The sequence below is a fragment of the Nicotiana tabacum genome, chromosome 8 (assembly GCF_000715075.1).
Source record: "Nicotiana tabacum cultivar K326 chromosome 8, ASM71507v2, whole genome shotgun sequence".
Classification (NCBI taxonomy): Eukaryota; Viridiplantae; Streptophyta; class Magnoliopsida; order Solanales; family Solanaceae; genus Nicotiana; species Nicotiana tabacum.
Window position 1 is genome coordinate 158,248,030 of NC_134087.1, and position 21,135 is coordinate 158,269,164.

At 34.0% G+C, this 21,135-nt stretch overlaps 1 protein-coding gene and 1 long non-coding RNA gene across 5 annotated transcripts; one reads left to right on the top strand and one right to left on the bottom strand.

The window, feature by feature from the left end:
* Positions 1-1,607: 1,607 nt before the first annotated feature.
* On the bottom strand, positions 1,608-9,057 carry LOC107780052 (protein PAT1 homolog). The gene is made up of 5 exons (XM_016600578.2): positions 8,607-9,057; positions 7,894-8,039; positions 5,748-5,804; positions 4,933-4,996; positions 1,608-4,284 (listed from the first exon to the last, which is right to left on the bottom strand). Exons 1-5 carry the CDS (start codon positions 8,632-8,634, stop codon positions 2,222-2,224), a joined length of 2,358 nt encoding a protein of 785 aa, XP_016456064.2. The 5' UTR covers positions 8,635-9,057; the 3' UTR covers positions 1,608-2,221.
* Positions 9,058-16,384: 7,327 nt separating this feature from the next.
* Positions 16,385-20,896, top strand: LOC107780063 (uncharacterized). Of its 4 annotated transcripts, XR_012694305.1 has the most exons (6): positions 16,385-16,530; positions 16,816-16,936; positions 17,152-17,366; positions 17,721-18,008; positions 18,533-19,878; positions 20,514-20,896. It is a non-coding gene; the product is annotated as an uncharacterized LOC107780063 (long non-coding RNA). The 4 variants fall into 4 exon arrangements; XR_001646735.2 differs by having other exon boundaries at positions 17,721-19,878; XR_012694303.1 differs by having other exon boundaries at positions 17,158-17,366; positions 17,721-19,878.
* Positions 20,897-21,135: the final 239 nt, after the last annotated feature.

A 21,135-nucleotide genomic window follows, 5' to 3' on the forward strand; every position in this document is an offset into this window, starting at 1 on the left:
CACATCAAAACATTGTGCATCATGGACCTTCCTTGTACAAAAGCTGACTGGTTATTTGCTACTAAATCATTTACTACTGGCTTCAACCTGGTATAGATCATTTTAGATATAGTTGTTGGGTTGGGTATTACATATTTAATAAAAAATTTTAATAAATATACACGACCTAGCAAAAGCTATCGGATTCGTCTGAATACTCCACCTCCGCCTCTACAAGTACCTATGTAATGTGATCTCAGTCTCATATTCAAAATAATGTTTGATTCATGTGCCTTCCAGAATCATGGTATTCAAGCATGTCGCATACGATTAGTCAGCCTTGCAACGGAAAAAGGGTTTGACGTTCCCCTATGTTACGGTTCCTAGCGATCGAAACTCAGTGCCGCTTTAGATTAGGAAATCACAAAAAATGAGTGCTAGTGCCAGGTCTAGAGTTTCAGAATCCGCCTCATTGCTCAAGCCAATAATGTCGTTAGAAGTGTCAATGGATATTTAAAAATCGACTATATCGACCGAACAGTATCACACCGTACCGATTTTTGTGTTTCTTTTAAAATAATCGTAGGTTTTTATATAAATCTATAACCGTACCGATAATTAGGGTAGGTTTTTTATTTTAAAAAATAAATTGAAAAAATACCGAACTGTACCAAATAAATTTACGTGTAAGAAATATATTTATATAGTAAGTTTAAAAATAATAAAACATTAATTTTTCTTTGGGCATTGGAATTATGAAAACGGTTATAAGCCAACAAGTAATTAAACTCAAAATCCTAATTTCTATTATGCTTCTTATACTTAAATTAAATTATTTTCAGCATCTTCATTACCAAGACACATTATTCTAGCGAATATGAGTAGCAAACTACAATATATTGAATATGTTTCCTTTCATATAATGTAGATTTATCTTTTTGAATATTTAATCTTCTAGACTTTATTCTTGAGTCTCGGTTGGTTAATATCTTTTTACTCATATGATTTACATTTTCTTTGTCTTTACTTGATTTCTTTTACGTTGCTGATGGATCTATGCTCTAGCCATCTTTCACTTTTTTTTTAATTCATCACACTTTAAATAGTAAAAATATCTTGAGAATTTTGCTAAGTTCTATAAAAGAACGTATGTTATTGCATTCTACTTCTACAGATGACTTTTACATGATATTTTAAAAAATACCGAAACTTAACCAAACCGTACCGATATAATTGAGACGGTTTCGAAAAGTCTAATTTTGTTTATACATAATAAAATACCGAATATTTGATATGGTAAAAATTTTATAAAATAACCGACCGAACTGAACCATTGACACACTAATGCCGATATGGGAAATGATATAAATAAAGAAAAGATTAAGACAGAGGATTAATAATCAAACAGATGACATAAGATTTGGTGTCCGATGCCTGAGAATTCTATTACAGTTTCTCTGCCTATATTTGATATTTAGTCACAAATTCTCTTCATATTTCAGGCTCAAGGCCAGAAAGTCAACTTGAAGCCCTAACGATGGGAAGCTTGACGCATTGAGCGGTACCTATTACTAGGGATTTCTAAAATACACATAAAGACGATAAGAGGGTAAGGGCAATAGCAGCAGTTGGATGCAAAATATTGAATGAGCTTTAAACTCCTTGAATATTTTCTTATAGCAGGAGTTGGAACAGGTTACCACCATCAACTGTTCCAAAGCTTCAACGTTGGCTCACATAATTATCAGACACTCGCAACTTATAACAAATTCCTCCCCATATCCTCCAAAACTAGACGCTGAATGCTTTCTCTAGTTGAACACTGTACATCTTAATACTAAAAACTTCCCAGGATGACAGAACTATCACAGATGAGAAAACAGCATCAAATAAACTTCAAAGTCAAAAAGAAAACTAAAACATGTTACAGCAACAACCTACTTCACACCTTTCTATGAAGCAGCACAGTACCAACAAGGACGACCACATCCATGGCTAGAGAAGAATGAATATTGGATCTCAGGCAAGAATACTGCAGATGATCAGGCTCCATCTCTTGCAACTTCAGCAATTTTTAGTCATAAACGCCATATGTGCCAAGGACTGTAATTCATGAACCATCATTACACGTTTTGAAGTATTTCCGGACAATTTTCAAGGAGACGCCTAATACACGAGATTAGTCTTCAGCAGTAATCATGTGCCACCACTTTGGCTACCAACACCTAGCACAGGCATGGACCTATGTGCAAAATCCTAATAGGACCTTTTTCTGTTGTTCACTAGTGTGAGGAAGACTCGCACGCAAAAGTTCAACAGGCATCTCCCTACTAATGGCTTTGGCTGCATCAGATCCACTAACAGCCACACCTGGTGGGGCTTGTGTGAAGAAACATTGCATTACGATGTCGTATTTGTTGAAACAGTATTTCGTGAGTAACCCAAAAAATGCATCAAACGAGGCCTGCCAGAATGACCTATTAGGTATGCTGCACTGGGCAGCAGCATGGGGATCTCTTAAGATCTCAGTTGCCCTCTCAAGAAGAGATTTTAGAACAATAGATGCCCCATCTCCAGCAGGGCTTCCAACAGGACGGAGCGGAGGAGGCTCTGCTGAACAAACCACAGATGCAAGACAGGCAGCAAGTGCTTTGAGCTCCATCTCACAAATACACAGTGACACGGTCCTTCCGAGGCTCACAGTAGTCTCAGTTGCCCCAGGGTCACTCGGAAGCCCGCCAAACAAGAACCTTAGATGCCGGAAAATAGCCATGCAAACCACCCTGGTCAGTTCACTTCCAGGGAAAAGAAGCTGCAAGTATCGAACTAGCAGCTTCCGGCCCTTGGGAAGCGAGACGATCCTCAAGAAGACAACATCATCTTTAGCAGCCAAATTCACAGAGTGACCATTTTTTCCTAGGGGGTCAACTAGTTGAAGTGATGATGCCAAACCCTCAAGCAGAACCTGCCGCCTACGTTTCAACTGGTCTCCTCCATCTGGAAGTTGATTAAATTGTAGGAACCGGTCAATATCATCAACATCAAGAAGTAGACACAGACCATCCTCAATAGTCACCCTAGCTGCTAGCATTGGCTCTTGCTCCAGGGGTTTCTCAGATATTTTCTGTTCAATGCATCCAGTAGGTGATGATTTTGGTGGATCAACTTCAAGAAGCGGACGGGGCCTGCGAATAGAAGAGAAAGCAACCCTTCCAAGAGCATCAACCTGGAGAAAAGGATGTGGCTCAGAATTAGCATGAGTTCGAGCACTACCATCCCTCAAATTATTTGGGCAGAAATGGTGCTTCAGCTTTGCACCAGCGGCCTTTTTGGCGAGACAAGCTTGGTGATAATAATCATCAACATAAGGATCATTGCTATGGGTAGCAGCCAGCTGCGCTCTAAGAATATTCTCTAATTCATCTGCTGTCATGTACTTGGATCTAAATCTTGGCCATGCATTATTATTTCTCTGGCTACCAACGTCAAAGCCTTGTTGGGAGTACTGCAGGCCCTGTCTACCTCTCAGCATTAGTTTTGCCTTTTGATCTCTTAAATCAGCCAACCCAAGCATATCAAAATTATTCAGCACCTGCGAGGGTGGAGACATGTGGTGATTAAACAGTTGGGATTGCAACCCCGGCATATGACCATAGGATGAATGCAAGGGATGGTGTTGTCCAGGCCGCTGGGGTTGCTGTGATCCCCCATGTGGCAGTGCGAAACCATTTTGGCGATGCAACTGCTGCGGGATCATATTACTGGTCAGGCTTGATTGCTCCACAGGATACAAAGTAGATTGCTTCAACCATTGGCTTGGAATTTGAGTATGAAGGGGAAGCCCAGGAGGCGTTCCTTGAGCAAACTTTCCACCATACTGCGGGCCATGATGTGAGGCAGTTAAGTGATTTGCAGGGTTTAAAAAGGGAGGTAAGTTAGGTGAGGAAAGTGGCATTTGCTGTCCACCAGGTTGATTTGGACCATTCGGATGCTGTGACTGGTTATTTGGGGAAGCATGTGGATGCCTCACACTAGGAGGAGGAAATGACGTGAAAGGTAATTTTGAGATGAGTATTGGTTCACTGGAGTAGTGGTGGTTTGGGGTTTGCTGTTGATATTCATGTTGTTGTTGTTGCTCAGGGTATGAGGAAGTCCTGTACAAAGGATTCGGTTCCAAAAAGTGAGCAGCAGAAGAGTACGGCTGCGATGGCCATCTTTTGCTGGCATTGCTTTCACCATCAAGAGCTTTCCGACCAATCCAATTATGAAAATCTGCATCTTGTGCCCACTCAACAGCAGATGAGCCTGAAAAATTCACCGTGTTACAAAAATATACCTTCACTTAACTACTTAACCAAAAATGAATTAAATCAGGCAAGATGATCCCAAGGGCAAACTTTATATTGGTAAGAGAAATACAGACTCGATCTCTACTGACAAAGGTAAAAGCAAAAACTCATATGTTGACCTATATGTGATAGCCAAATAATGTATGTGAATTAGAGAAGTCACCAAGTTTCTTTCTAAACACATCAAACAAAAAACTCTAGTTCCCAGTCAAAATTCTCAGCATATGCTGCTTAATGGAACTGAAAGGCAGCAATCCTTAACATCACAAGGCAAAATCCCACAAATGCTTAAAAGGAGTATCAATAATTAACAAACCAAGGTAATGTCCGAGAACCTCTTAAAGAAAAGCATCTGGCAAGTTAAGCTTAAGTCGAATCAATATGAGTATTCAGATGGATATCATCACACTTTCTGATTATTTAGCGCATCTATTTCCTTTGTAAAGGCTCCAATGAGTAAAGAACCAACCAAACACTTGTCCAGAAAGAAACAGGAATAGTATGACCTGTGGGCATTGCTTTCAAATTTATAAAGCTTTTATAACAAGAAAATTGAATATAAGCCAGAAGTAATCCCAAAAAGATATCCATATGGTATACTCACTCTCTCTGTATTCCCTGTCACCAATAAATCCTGGATTTATGGCGCCGCCATCATCCTTGTTCAACTGCGGAAGAAGGTGGTCAAGTAAGATATTAAAAATTAGCAGCACTACAGCTTGTAGGAATTGAGATGACAAGCTAACATAATGTTATGAATCCAGTAGATGTCAAGAAAACATTAAACAGTCAATACAGTCAACATGTACAAGAAAGTACTTTTGTGAAAGCCCTCCACTCTTGTACACTACCAACTCTTTAAAACATTACTTTTCAAACACCAAACTGAATGAATTGCAATAAAGGAATTGATCACATGGGCATTTCCCATGCTGGAAATTGATGTTCCAAAGTCAAGGGGAAGGGTGTACTGGAGTTTACATTTTGAGGGGGGATATCTAACATTAGTTGGCCTCATATGGGCAAGACAGTCAAGTCAGAAATTTTATCCTTCTTAACTATCTCAAATTAAAAAAAGATCTTGTTCTTTACTAAGTTTGCAGTGAACTCAGGCATCCAGCACTACAGATTTGCAGAAATCATTGTTACTTCGTAGAAGATTGTGAGGTCCTACTTCCTAGTTAGATGGCAATGTAGACCAAAGGAAGCACTAACAATCCAGTGAAGCTTGAACATTCTAGAGAACAGGGTCCAAAAATTAAAGAGGAATTGTGGACCTCTAGTTCACAAATTTTTGAGCTTGGAACAATCATGGAAACCATGGAAACTACGTCATTTCAGTCATTCCCCACAAAGATATAACACACGATCAATAAAACAATGATTCAGATTGGAGCAAGCAACTTTAGAAAGAATTACCTTGGAAAATGTGCTATTAAGGTCATCAATCTCAGACAAAGATCCAATAGCTTCACCCTACAAGTGAGAAATTGTTTAGGTGCAAATGTTCACCAATTTAGCACCCAACTACTAAGAACTAAAAGTTTCACCAAGTACACACTCATTTAACACATAAAGGAAAGGTTGCAACACAAGACTGAAACATGGTTATCCACTTCCATTTCTCATCAAACAAGTTTTCGACCATTTCAAAGTCCATAATGACCTTATTTCCTATAAGGATATGCTCAAACAGAAAACAACTAGTCCATAAAAAGACAACTACGACAATCAAATGAGTGAATAATATCCCAGTAACTATGCCCTAATATCCCCAAGACTCTAAAGACTTTGTCCGGGTAAACAGAAAAAATGGCAGCAACATCAAAAACACCAACACATATACCTCAATCCCAAACTAGTTGGGAGTAGAACTGCAAAATGCCTCAGGTAAACTTTTTTTCATATATATAAAGATCTCAGCTGAACTATTTAAAAGAAAAAAAAATGCTAAACCAGCCTTCCTGAAGGAGGGTGTAAACATGATTGAAAACAAGATGCAAAACCATGAAAAACCATATAAACTAAGCATGCAAATCTTTGAGCATTCCTCCCTCTAGTTTGGTGGCTAAACAATCAATGCTTATCTAAATGACCTCAGAACAGGCAATTAACTTCAAATGTAATCAAACTACTTAGCATAAGAGGATCAGAGCATCAATTTAAAGATCAAGTGCATAAGCAAGCCAAAGAAACTCCTAGACAACTCCCGCCAATGAAAGCACAGGTGAGGGTAGGGGTGGGAATTTGAGCCCAAACCCTTCCAACCCGTCCAGAGATTAATGGGTTGAACTAGAAACATTTAAGCTCATGGGTCTATTTGGGCTGAGCCCAAGTTAATCCATCATTTTGTATAGCCCATTCTGACCCATGAAGTAGCCCAAACACAACCCGTGAAGCTCACTCAAAACAAAGGGATCTCAACCCAACTGAAGACTTGTCTGAAAATTTACTTAGTTGCCCCATCATTAGTTTCTGTATCTAAGTTTAAAAACTAGAATCAAGGTATCTAAGTTTTAATGTAAATATGAATAAGTTTGTAACTGAGTGTGAAATTTACTTATTTAGAAATAACATAAAAGATATTTTTCAACTTATAAATTTTAAATACTAATTTGTTATTTAAGAAAATATATTTTGATTCTCAAAATACTAATAATAGTATTTCTTTTTTGAAAGGAGGGAGTACTTCTTAAGTAGGGAGTAGGGCTTCTTGTGTTACATTGTAAAGAACAAATAATAACTACATAAATAGATATAAATCAAAATTTGTATAGAAAATTGTGTGGGTTGTTTTTCTCTAAAAGACTTTATCATCAAAGTTTTCTGAAAATTTCGTGTGGCCGGAAGGCTCTTTTCTAAATGAATCGTTTTTGGAACAATTCCAACATCAGGAAAAAACAAAAAAAAAAAAAACTTCAACTAGACAATTTTCTTCAATATATTTTCTGAAACATTGTCCAACTGCTATTTTCTTTGATTTTTTCCCCTCCTTTTACACTTTTAAATATTTCTTTAGTTTTGGAAAGTTATAAAAGCTTAATCCATGTGTTTGTTAGCTAAAAATTTAAAATTAGATATGTAGCAATTCATCGCCGATGGATGGAATGAATAAATTAAGAGGAAACTGGGAAAGTAGGAAAATACATGGGTCAAATTGAGTGGGTTGGGCTATGACCCATTGTTTAGCCCATCTTGACCCAACTCATCTTAGCACAAGTACACTTTGGGTTGGGTTGGGCAATGACCCATTTATTGACTCAGTGCATCTTGACCCGCCCAAATTAAGCTCAACCTGCCCATTTGCCACCTCTAAGTGAGAGGGAGGAAAACCTAAGAGTCTGTCTATCATATTAGAAGCTTACACAAATTAAACATTCTGAATAAGACTAATACAAAATAAAGCAGCATCTAGAAAAAAACTATTAAACCAAATCAGGAAATAACTGAAGGTATGTACAAAATGTTATTTTGATATTTAGTTCACTTCCTGTCCATAATGCAAATACGATTAACAAAGGATTCTACAAACATGAATGCAAATAGCCAAAAGCTAAAAAGCAACCTCATCTTGGCCTAATTGATACTCTTCATCATCAAACCCAACCGGAGGAAGACTATCCTCTTCATCTTCCAACCCACCCAGTTCAACTTCTTCCACTACATCATTACCAAAGAACGCATATTGTGATGCATCAAATACTTCCTCCGCTGTAGCATCAAAAAGGAAAGCCAAATTTTAGAAATCAACCATGAACACTAGCAAACAAATCCACCATAAAATGAATTCCTAAGACACAGAACTAATGCAGAGTGACCAAGCAAGCCATGGACCTCATACTATCTGCAGCCTACAAATCTTATACTAGGAATGAACAAAAAAAGGACGGACAACAATGGATTAATGTGAAAAGGCCATTTGAACACCAAGAGAGTAAGAAAGAAGAGTGAAGCATAAATCCCACACAAACTATCTCAATAAATCAATTCTAGGAATAAAAACAATCTAACTATATATTCTCAATTATATCTTTTTGGGAATAGTCGAGGTGCATTCAAGGTGGCCCAATACTACCATTTTCACAAAAAACAATTTAAGTATTTTAAGAGGGGCAGGGTGGGTTTACTATTAACTTCTTTAATTTCAAATCCATAATAAGGAATTATGGCTTCTTTTATTGATGAAAATAAATCTGGAGTAAGCTCAAGAAGCAAAGCTTACAAATAAACAAGGATCTAAGCAGAGCAAATTTTGAAGCTCAAGAATTATACAATAACCTGCAGGGCGGTTGTCACCAAATTCCATAAGATTCCTATGATTAATACTGCCTCCGCCTTCAATATATAAAACAAACAAAAATTTGGGAATTTTAACTTAACGATGCAAAAAAGAGAGGAAAAATTGGTATCTCTCTTCGAAAGCACACAAAAAACTCAAAAATAAATGTTAATTAAAAAGGAAAACTATTACGGGTATTTGATCTATTTCATTCAACAGTTGGTGAAAAAAGAAAAAGGAAAATAGAAATTAAATCTGGAAAAGTCAAAGCTAAAATCTAGTGAGAGAGAGGGGGAGGGAGAGAAGAAAGTGGAAACCCTTTTTTCGTCAATAATAAGTTCTAGGGTTTCTAAGAAGAGAAGATGGGATAATAGAAGAAATTCATTGGTGAGGAAAGAGGAAGAGACGAGAAATTTCTTTTGAGATTTTTGGGTAGCCGACGTGATAACAAAATAATAGTTCTTTGCCTTTTTTTAATATAAAATTTCTCGACCTATAATAAAACTAGTATTAGTACCGTACAATGTGCGGATAATATTATGGTCCTCCTAAATTCTATAAATTAAAAAGAACAAATTATATGAATAATTATTGACATAAACTTAAATATTATAACCCCATATGTAGTCGGTGATATAGACAAATAAAAATACAATATGATTCAAAAATAAATATTCCTTCTCTTTCAATTTACATAAAATATTTTTCTTATTAGTCTGTTCCAAAAGAATGACACATTTATGTATTTGAAAATAATTCAACTTTAAACTTTTTAGTTTATCCGTTTTACATATTATGAGAAGTTTTTACATTCATACAAATATCATGGCCCCACAAAACTATTAGAATCATAAGTTTCAAAAAAATTCTTTTTCGTTCTTAAATTTCGTGTCAAGTCAAACTATATCATCTATATTAAAATTGGGTGAAGTCATACTATATAGAGTAATAACAAATAAAAATACATTTAGTAATATCTTAATTTAAATTATAAAAATATATTATATTATTATCTCAACATAATAAATTCTCGCATCAACTTCTACCAACCGAAAATTATACAATAACAAATTAATATATACATACATGATAATTTATTAACAACCAATATATTCTAACTTTTGGGAGTTACCAACTTATAAAACAGTTGGATCGCAATTTACTCAATAATTTTGCTAATTAACTCAATTTTAACCACACAATTAAAGTCACTTTATTTTTAACAATTTAAATGATACCTTTGGGATATAGTTAAGATTAATACATTATAATTAAGTAAATATTAACCTACTTCAAAATATTTTTCTTCTACGATGCACATGTACTAAAAAAAGATGAGTTCTTACATATAATTCTTAATTAAATGAATCTTACTTTATGATTTTTGTAATTCATTTTATTTTGTGTAAATAGCAATTTCAAATAGTGCAATTATATTCATCTATGTGTTTACCCTATCCAAATCTATTTCATTTTAATTGACACACACATATATATTGACCCCTTGGTTGCTCAATCAATTAGCTCATACAATTTGAGAGAACATAAATATCAACAACGGGCTAAAAAGTTATTGTCCATACCTAAGCCATTAGAGAAGAATCTATCTTCCCTTATCTATTTAGCATAGCAACTGCTAACACTAATAGAAAAATAAAAAAAATGTATGTATTGCTTCCAAACAATTGAGATATAAAATAAATTATAAAGAATTGGATAATTAATTTTACCGTAAGGCAACACAATTGACATTTGTTCAGCTGATGTCTGAGTCGATTCATAGTTTAAAACATTATCCCCACAGAAATATATTTCATCAGTTCCTTTATTCTTGTGTAATTTTATGGTTGATCAACTCCCTTCCAACACTATTGGAGTTGCTTTAAACATTGATTGAATCGAACTATATTTATGTGACCATTCTCTTTCTGAGAATCATTTTAAAAGTATTCGACTCCAAACCACATACATCACACATCTTGATTCTCAAAATTGAAAATACTAATTGAGAGAGAGATATAGATTTATTTTTAAATTAATGCACATGTACTAAAAAAAAGAAAGATGAGTTCTTACATGTAATTCTTAATTAAATGAATCTTACCTTATGATTTTTGTAATTCACTTTATTTTGTGTAAATATCAATCCCAAATCTATATAAGAATTTAAATTATATTTAAAATTTTCTAATTTGTTTCTCGGAATTATGTCAATTGTTTATATTTTTTTAGTTTTATCTATTATAACGGTTTTAAATACGTATATCTTATTTATATAGTATAACTTAGATCATTAATATTTTAAAAGCTTTCTCTTCTCAAAGATCAAATAAGTCTTATCATTACGTATAGATCTACTACTGAAATTATTTAATTGCATGTTTTTTCTTCTTTTTTTGATTCCTTGTTCATGTTATTGCATTACCCATAACTTAGAGTTGTTCATATTATAGTCCACAACTCTCATTAATAGATGAATTTAGTTTTTCTTTTTCTTGTAATAAAAATTATATTCATTTATTTTTTATTCTACTGCTCAAATTAATATTTAAATTTATCAATAATATTTTTGAGTATCATTTATTTATTATCTTCATTTTATATTTTAGCCTTTAAAATACTTGTTTAAAATTCAAAAAACTTAGTGTAAAACAGACATGTTGGTTTATCCATTATGAAATAAATAATTATTAAATATAGATACATTCTGAACTTTAGGTTAAAAGCTTAAAATATATTTATCTTCAACTCATTAAAAAGTATTGAATTTTTACAATAAATTAAAATTACACATTAAATTATGGTAGGATATATTCTTCTCACTCGATATTAGAAAAGGAATCAAAATACTATTGATATCAAAATTCTTTACTTTCCAAATAAAAAATTACAGTTATCTAATATTAGTAGAATGATTGAACTTTATTTTTTTAAAAGAATTCTTATTTCAATTTAATTTCAATAAATGAAATTTTATATATAGTTCTTAAGTGATATTTTCTTATTTGACAATCTCCCACAATCTTAAATTTAAGATTGCTAAGTGGTTTTATAGTAGTTTGTCACTTGGCTTAACCACAATGCAAACTTTCTTGCTTTAATATATATATATAGATATAGATAGTAGCAAAACCTCATTTTTAATTAAGTACAATTAATTTTTATAATTAAAAACTTAATAGTAACTTAGACTAGTATTTTATATGTAAATTAAAAAAATTTAAACCTAGGAACTGAATATTTATTTTTCACATGTCAAACTTCATTTTTTCTTGTGAAACAAGAAAAATAAATTATCGATGAAAAAGTATAATATAATATAAAAATAATTTGCTTAAGCGGTGAGGCAAAAAGGAGGATTAATTATTTTTTTTACCATGTTTTAACTTTAGAGCAACTTTGTAAAGAGGTTTCAAAAATGGATTGAAGAGAAACGAAATCAAATCGATTCAAGAGATCAACGTTAATTATGTCTAGCGTAGCTTAGTTTTGGAAAAAAAAAATCAAAAATGAATCGATGCAAAAATACATATTAGTTTCTAAATTAATGTGAGTATGTATAAAGTTATTATTTATTTATTAATTTCTATTGCGTGCCTCGCATGTGTAGTCTAGCAATTGTTCTAAAATTTTATTTAAAAGAGATAATCTTTTAATATAATGCATAACTTATAAATAAAAGTCAAAGCTTGCAAAAAGTGCAAATTCTAGTTGTTGTAGGTTGTATTATGGAAAAATGACATTGTATAGCCGCTGTAAAAATAATAGCCGAAAAATATACAAAATTTGCATATTTTTGTATATATATCCATTTTGTATATTATATACAAAAATTATACAAATTTTATATATTTTTTCAGCTACCAAATATAAATAGTTTATGACGTGGGTTAAAGTGATAATACCCCTATTATGGAAAAATGCCTTTCATTCTTTCTTTGTTGAACTTTTTCGAAGGAGGAAAGGAAGCTAATACCGACATGAGATTTTGTGCCATAATCTATTTATATCTATATCTATATTTATATCTATATCTATACTATATTAAAAGCACGAAGGCCCTTAGCGAAATGTTGTTCTTCTTTTTTACCTTTCTAAAATAGAGTTTACACTGCACAATATAGTCATTTTAATTATTTTCTTAATACTTAGGAATATATATTTATTTATTTTTCTAATATTTAGGATTAAATTTGTATATTTATTAGGAAAACTATTTGTTTTAGGACAGCATAACCTATTTTAAGTGTGTTCTCGCTAGGATTCATATGCAAACTTCCAATCCCTACTATCCTATAGCGTGAAACTTTTCTCTCCATAAACCCTAAGAAGCCTTCTAAAACATCACGACATAGCATAATTAATCTTAATTCTGAAAAAATAAAATTCACACATGTTAGATAGACATAATTAACTTCATTATTAAGAGCAATTTCTTCCTTTTAGATACTAATAAATCCAAATATATCATGAACCCTAAACAGCGAGCATTTTTTTTTTTTTTGAAATAAATATTCTCAAAGATTAAAAATAATAGTTGATGTTCTAGAAAATAATTCTATCTAAAAACTTATCAAAAAACAAGTATAACAAAAAACATAAATATTTAACACATCTAACAACCTAAAAGTTTGTAGAATGAGTTATATACAGTTAATTTTCACATAACTAAAGTTGATCGAAATATTAACTTTTATACCTATTAAAAATTAAATTATTTTTTCGAAAATAAATCTTCATTCAATTATTTTTACATATTTATATTGAAGAATTTGCCTAATATTTAGAACTTTAAATTCAACAAAAATTTAAATAAAATTCTACTGATAATTTTGAATGGAATTTGATTTAAGGTCTATATTCACACGAAGAAACTTTTTGAAATGAAATGTTATCACATTATAATATGTTTTTTCATTGTAAGTATACACATAAGTTTAATCTTTTTTCTTTAAACAATGTCATAATTTACTCATCAGTAATTGTCTACCATAGGAGTGAGTCGGCTACATATAAAAAAAGATATAGATTTGGGATCAACATATAGAGATATTTACTATGTATTGTCTCGGGAAATGCAGCTCACCTAAGTCTCCGTATCAACCATGCTGCTATGCTCACTAGGCCACTAGAAATGCATGTGCCTGTACAACAAAAATGCACAGAAGTGTAGTATGAGTACGAAAACAAAGTGTACCCAGTGAGTATCCCGTCTATTCTCGAAGGTAGAGATGAGAGGTCGACTTCGACACTTACTAGTGGTCCAATAATGTTATATCAATAATATATTAAATCGTGGATTTTAATAAACATGATTGTAATTCGATGGGTTGAAGCAAGTAAACAATTCTTTCTTTTATAGGAAATTTCCAAATTCCTTTTCATCATTTATACAAATATTCTTAAGCCGGGAAGAGGCAATAACAACTTCAATAAGTTTCAAGGCAAGCAATACAGGCATGCACAAATCATGCCGAGGTCGTACAGCCCGATCCAACAGAAATGTAAAATGTGCACTGCCAAGGGTCGAACGGCGCGAACCATAGATGCATCTATTACCCCACTCGCGAATCCTCCATGCGACGCAGTCAACATAAAATAAACAAACACCCTACTCGCGAAGCATACATGCGACGCAGGTAACATAGAAATATATGTTCAAACAGTCATTAAGAATTTATCGGGGAACATTTATCCAAATAAAAGCCAATTCTCTTTTAATGATTTAAGAAAATGAAGTTTAATCCTTTTAGAAATTCATTTACCAATTCGATAGGATTTAAGCAATTCAACTGCCAGCAAGGTTACATATATTCCAAGTATAGCATGCTTTTGGGTCCTAGACTACCCGGACTTACACATATTAGTAGCTACGCACGGACTCTCGTCACCTCGTGCGTACGTAGCCCCCACAAATAGGAGCATATAACTAATTATTTCACCAATGGGGACAATTCCCTATTATAAGGTTAGAAAGGAGACTCACCTCGCTCGGAAGATCCATAACCGGCATTCCACACCCTTCCAAAAACTCAAATCGATGCACAATGCTCCAAAGCTAGCCAATAATTATGCAAATCCATTAATATATGCTCAATTACTCATAACGATCCAATTTATAACAATTCCTAACCTCGATCGAAAAGTTGACAAATACGCCCTCGGGCCCACGTGCCCGAATTCCAAAATTCTTTTTTTTAAAGATAAACTTTACCCATAACCTCACAAACTCAAATATATAATTTACTCTCAATTTCATACCCTGGTCAAATTCCAAGAATATCAATTTTCTAGCTTTTCCCTCAAATCCCAAGTTTCTACCAATTTTCATGCTCAAATCCGTACATAATCAATGTATTTAACTCAAGATAGGTGGGGGATATCTTACCTTATCGTTGATGATGAAAATCCCCTCTTGAAACCCTCCAAGAATCGCCCAAGCCAAGAAAATATGAGAGAAAATGGCCAAGACCCTGATTTTTAAAACACCCACTGCCTCCAGCACTTTCCACACCTGCGGTCTCTTGACCGCTTCTGCGGTTCCGCAGGTGAGAGACCAATTACCGCTTATGCGGTCCGATTCCGCTTTTGTGCCCTCTCCACCGCAGACGCGGTTCCGCATCTACGGTCAAACGACTGCATCTGCGGTCCCAACTCTCTTTCGCCAATACCGCACCTGCGACCATAGGGCCGCTTCTACGACTCCGCACCTACGGCCCTAGTCTCACAGGTGCGGTTACACCAGCAACCAGCAACTTCGCCTCTTCTTCAAACTCCAAATTCGATCCGTTAACCATCTGGAATCCACCCGATGCCCCCGGGACCCCAACCAATCATACCAACCAGTCCCAAAACATAATACGGACTTGCTCGAGGCCTCATATCACATCAAACAACGCTACATTCAAGAATCAACCTCCAATCCAAGCTTTATGAACTTCAAAATTTCATACTTCTACTTTCGATGTTTAAACCTATCAATTCACGCCCAATTGACTTCGAATTTTGCACACAAATCATATTCGACATTACGGACCTACTCCAACTTTCAGAATAGGATTCTGGCTCCTATATCAAAAAGTCAACTCTCGGTCAAACTTCCCAAAAACTTTCAAATTTCTATCTTTAGCCAAATGACTTCAAAATGACCTACGGACCTCCGAATTCACTTCCGATCGCGCTCCCAACCCCACAATCACCATACGGAGGTATTCCAAGACTCGGAATCCCAAACAAACATCGATAACACTGGAATGCACTTCAACCCAAACTTATGAAATTCTTTCAAAAATGCTAACTCCCACAATAGGTGCCGAAACGTTCCGGGGTCTTCCAAAATCCGGTCCGGACATACGCCCAAGTCTGAAATCATCATACGAACCTGCTGAAACCTTCAAATCCCGATTCCGAGGTTGTTTACTTAAATATCCAACCTTAGTCAATTCTTTCAACTTAAAGCTTCCGAAATGAGAATTCTCTTTCCAAATCAACTCCGAATTTCCCGGAATTCAATTCTGATGATGCGTACAAGTCATCATACCTTAAGTGAAGCTGTTCATGGCCTCAAACCGCCGAAAAACATGCTAAAGCTCAAAACGACCAGTCGGGTCGTTACAGTTTGAAAGGACGAACACTGTTCTAGGTGGTTGTACGAAAGGTTTTAAGCGTTGTACTCTCAACATTGCGAACTCTTCTAAGGTTAAATTGATAATAATTATATTCTAAGTTTTAAAGACTATTATTGATATGCTATAAACACACATCTTGCTTTTTTTGATACTCTACTATGGTCATTGTCGAATACAATTCCCTTTTCTTCTACTTCTCTATCTAACTAATATGTTTCTCCTTTTCGAGAGTTTCTCAAATATTTTCTAATTCACTCTCCGATGTTCACTAATTCAAAGTGTGAACTTTGTTTTGGTGAGTTTTTCTTTGCATCTGTTTTATTGTTTGTTGCACCTTTTTCGTTGCTAATCGCTATCTGCTGGATATATGTTAGTTTCCTATATTCTCTCTCTCACACACATTCTGTCTCACTCACTTTTTAGGTTCTTTTTGGCAGTTTATTGTTAGATTTTCTACATGCATGTTAGTAATTTGGTATGATATTCTCATACATGTCTGGTATTTGATCCTTAGTGCAACAGAGATTGAAGATTGTTTTCCCTGATTACATTTTGCGTCTCTAACTTATATTTTATGCAGGTGATTCAATCCTCACAAATCAGTAATCTTTAGGAGATTTATTTTGCTGGCGATTTCTTCCCATCTTTATTCACATATTAGTTAGACCTGCTAGAATTTGGGAGAAACGAATGATGGGCGAGTGAGTAACATTAATTGAGATTTTTATGCTATTAATATCTGTTATTATTTCTAATGTATGGATTGAGTTTGTTTTTGTAATTCAGTTGTTTACTGTTGAAGAACCAGACATTCAATTATTGGAAACCATCAACTTACTTTCTTTAACTCTATATAATTCCTTTTGTAATTTGATTCGGCGAGTTAACTGTATGTTTTTTTTTCAATTTCTCGAAGGATCAGAGTCGATGCTAAAATGATGTTCTTTAGAAAGTAGTTTCAGTGGGATATTGTTCATGTGAGTGATTATTTTGACTTTGTCCCGTGAGTAATTATTCCAAATTGATCTTACCGATGAAAGTGGGTTAACAATCGCTACAATTTCTGGTGATCTTGGAGAAAAGTGGCTTTCAATGACAGCTTAAGAAATCTACCCAACAATTTTCGTCAAGGTATATATTCAACCAATTATACATTTTATCTACTAAAATTTCAGTACCTATAAATTTAGAATTATTCATGGCTACTTCATTTGTAGATGATGTTAGTTTGATAGCTAAAATATTCATCTTTAATTGGTTGATCAATTCTTTTTTATATTTCTGACTTAATTTAGCAGTCAAACAAGTTCTACGGAGCAGGGCTTTGCATTTCTTTAGCTACTTTGAGATTTTTTGGTATCTTCCAATTGGGGGATATAATTAATACTTTGGGGAATCAAAGTATTCTTATTTTTTATATATGCTTTTTATAGCTTTCTTCTCCTACTCTTTATAGCTAAAGAACTTGAATTGTTTCATCTTCAGATGAAGATCATATGCGTTAAGCATATCCAAGAACAACTATCAGGCCAATTGTTTCAAAGTCAATTTTAAAAAATCAGTCTGGAGAAATTATGACAATATGCATGTCAGACTATTGGGTTTATCTTATGTTGAAAAAGGAATATATGTTTCTAACAAGTGCTGGTGAAAGAAACAAAAGGAAATGAAGTTTCGAAGCACAGTTGAACATAAAATGGAAGAAGCAGCTATAAAACCTGAAACTATAGGTGTGCTGCTGAAACTAGAACTACGAACAAGAATATATAACAGGTAAGTCCTGTTTAGTATTTTTAGTTCAAAATTCTTGCTTAGCCAAACTTGAGCTTATGAAGCTTGATTATCATGTGAATTCTTAGATACAATGTTTGTAATAACCTCTAATGTAGTCAAATCTTTAGCTATTCTTTATCCAGTACAACTATCTTAAAATCCTTCTGATTTTTCTGACTATTATTTTGAAAACTTAGAATTAGTTTCCTCTACATCCAAAATGGAGCACTTGAGTAGGAAAATTCGTTCATATTGCCTGAGGTGCAAGATAGTAAAATTAGGAAAAATTTAAATAAAAGACAAAAATACCTAGAAGTTTATTTTTATTTGTCTGCAACTTTTGATAAGATAAAGGAATTCACGAGCATGGATATATTGACTCCTTGAATAAAAGGAAAAAAAATCCTGCAAGTGCACATATGAGTTTTATCACATTTTGCACATGCCTATGGTTTCTAATGTTTCCGTTTGATGTGGATTTTCCATTGGAAGGATTGCCCAGTAAGCTTTCAATTTTATTGCAGCCTCATGATTATGATGATATTGTTCTAGATACAGCATGGCTTGAGCTCTTCACATGCCATATCAGAAGATATATGAATGTTTAAACAGTCATTTGTTCTTATTTATTTCACTCCGGTAAATTTGGTAAGATCAATAGTAGATGTCACCAAGTCATCTGTTCTATTTTGGATGTTTCTGTTATGTGAATACAAAACTAATACTACTAAATATCAGTACCACTATTAATTTTTTTTAGTAGTTTTAGCACTTATGAAAAAATATTTTACCTCATGTTAAAGAGTGTGAAGAGTTTCAAATGTGATCTTCATGAGCTTTTTTTTGGATAAAATAAATTTAAAAAATAGACTATGCTTGAGGAATCAAGTGAAAAAAACTAAAAGAAATTGAAGAAAATTAAAAGAAAATGGGTGGAGGGAACAAGGTTAGTGGGAGCATCCGAGCATGGCTGATAGTGAAAGAGGTGGCTGGAAAAGAGGAGGAGAAAACAGAGTAAGAAGAAATGAAAACCAAAAAGAACTAAAGGGGAAAAAGAGAGGTATTTTTGTATTTATAAATTTTGTATGCTTGGTATCCGCATTACTTCAGAAAGAACTTTAGCCAATTAGCCACTACTGAGTTTCTCTTTTCAGTTGTTGAGTTGAGTATGACTATTTCCTCTGAATTTTGAATAGATGTAGTCCCTGACAATAGCTTCCTAATTACCTTCTTTTTGCATTCTACTTTATGATTTTCCGTGATAGGAAGCACCTACATTATATTGGGATAATAGTTCTTCTATCACCTTGTACTGCACTCCGGATGCAAAGATATAAACTCTAGCGGTGGACATAAAATTCGAAAAACCGAATTTCGAACCGAACCGAATTAATTCGGTATTTCGGTTTCTATTTTTTTGGTATTTCGGTTCAATTCGGTACTAAATTTTTGGTATTTCGGTATAACGGTTCGGTACTCGGTATTAGGATCTTGACAATTCGGTATACCGAAATATCGAAAATTTTAAAAATCATGTAGGAGACTAGGAGTAGACTGCCCAGTGCCCAACGGTGGAGCTCAACCCAAAAGCCAAAATTTTAATTTTTGGAGCCCAACCCAATAATGAATAACCCAATAACCCAAAAGTCTTTCACTTTCTTACCCTCTTGTCTTACCCCCATACCCTAGTTTACCCTAACATCCTGAGAAACTTACGAACGACTGAGAAACCTAAGAAGTAAGAACGAACGACTCCTTACTGAAAAACTCATAGATCGGTTGTCCGCTGTCGCCTGTGAGATCGCCAGATCGGCTTTGGCCTGTGAGAACTGATATCGGCTGTCAACTCTTCAAATCAAGACTTCAACAGGTTCATAACTTTTCAATTTTTTATTCTCCAATCTTTATTTTTTTTGCACTAATTTGTTCTGGAATTGATACTTCTCTGCTTTGCTTATGTTGTGAATACGAGTGACTCATTTTGATGACATTGTTTGCTAGTTTGTGTGGTTTTTATTACGTTCTTGAATTCTTTTTTATAAGTCCTTTGCTATGTTTATTTGTTTAATTTATTTATCATTATGTTCGTACCTATCAAAAAAGGAAGTTTGTTGCTATGTTTATCGGATGTTTTATATGCAGAAGATTTTTATTTCAATTTTTTTTTTTGGGATTTGATGATGAAAGAGATAAGGTAGGGAAGTGTTAGGGCCAAAATTAACAACTAGTAAAAAATAAAAAACTTGTGCAAGTTCTTCTTTTTTTCAAATGATCCCGGAATTAATGTGTAGGCATATCTAGAAATTAGCCAGATCTAACAACAGATTTGAGAATTAAACATCAAATTTGTCATGAAGCTTACCCAATCTTCATTGGTTATCAGTTACTTTGTTATATCTGCTTTGGCTATCTGTTTTGCAAACACTTGTCTACCTTCCAAGAAACTTGCTTTATTTGAATAGAAGAATATGTAAAATGAAGAATGCCTTTATATGTGTTTAACAGAAATAGAGGCAGCAAACAAAGATTAACAGAAGGAAAGTTCTTTGACAAGAAATTTGCTCCCTAAAAGAAGATAACGGAGAAGTTCACAAAGTAGAGTGCAAGCATTGTAGTCAAGTCTATAATGTTCATCCTAAGAGGAATGGAACATCTGGTTTAAGGAAGCATATTAGGCGTTGTCTTCAGCGTCTTCCTGGAATCTGTATTTAAGAATTAGAGTCTGCTGCTACTGTTAATTCTGTTATTTTGTTGTTTTTGTTGCACTGCTGGTACTGTTAGACTAATTCTGCATTTCTGCTATTGTTTGCACTGCTGGTAGCCTGGTACTGTTAGACTAATTCTGCATTTCTGCTACTGTTAAAATTTGTTGCTAGTTGCTACTGTTATTACTGTTGTTCTGTTAATGCTGCTACTGTTAAGTCAGCACGTTATTTTAATATTTTTAGTGCCATCAATGATCAATGTTGAATGTTCAGATGTTGTGGAATTAAATGGGTGTGAGGCTGTTGAATGTTCAGCTCCTGGCACCTGCTGCCAATATATTTGTTGAATGTTCTTAAATGTTGAATGTTCAGCTCCTGCTGGAACCAAATGGAATCAATTTTGAATGTTCTGCTGCCAATAT

Excerpts from the sequence above, each read along its gene's own strand:
- LOC107780052 (XM_016600578.2), bottom strand. The coding sequence starts at position 8,634 with ATGGAATTTGGTGACAACCGCCCTGCAG. Across the intron at positions 5,805-7,893 it reads ATCAATTAGGCCAAGATGAG|GGTGAAGCTATTGGATCTTT; the intron begins GTTGCTTTTTAG and ends TCTCACTTGTAG. Across the intron at positions 4,997-5,747 it reads TTAATAGCACATTTTCCAAG|TTGAACAAGGATGATGGCGG; the intron begins GTAATTCTTTCT and ends CTTCTTCCGCAG.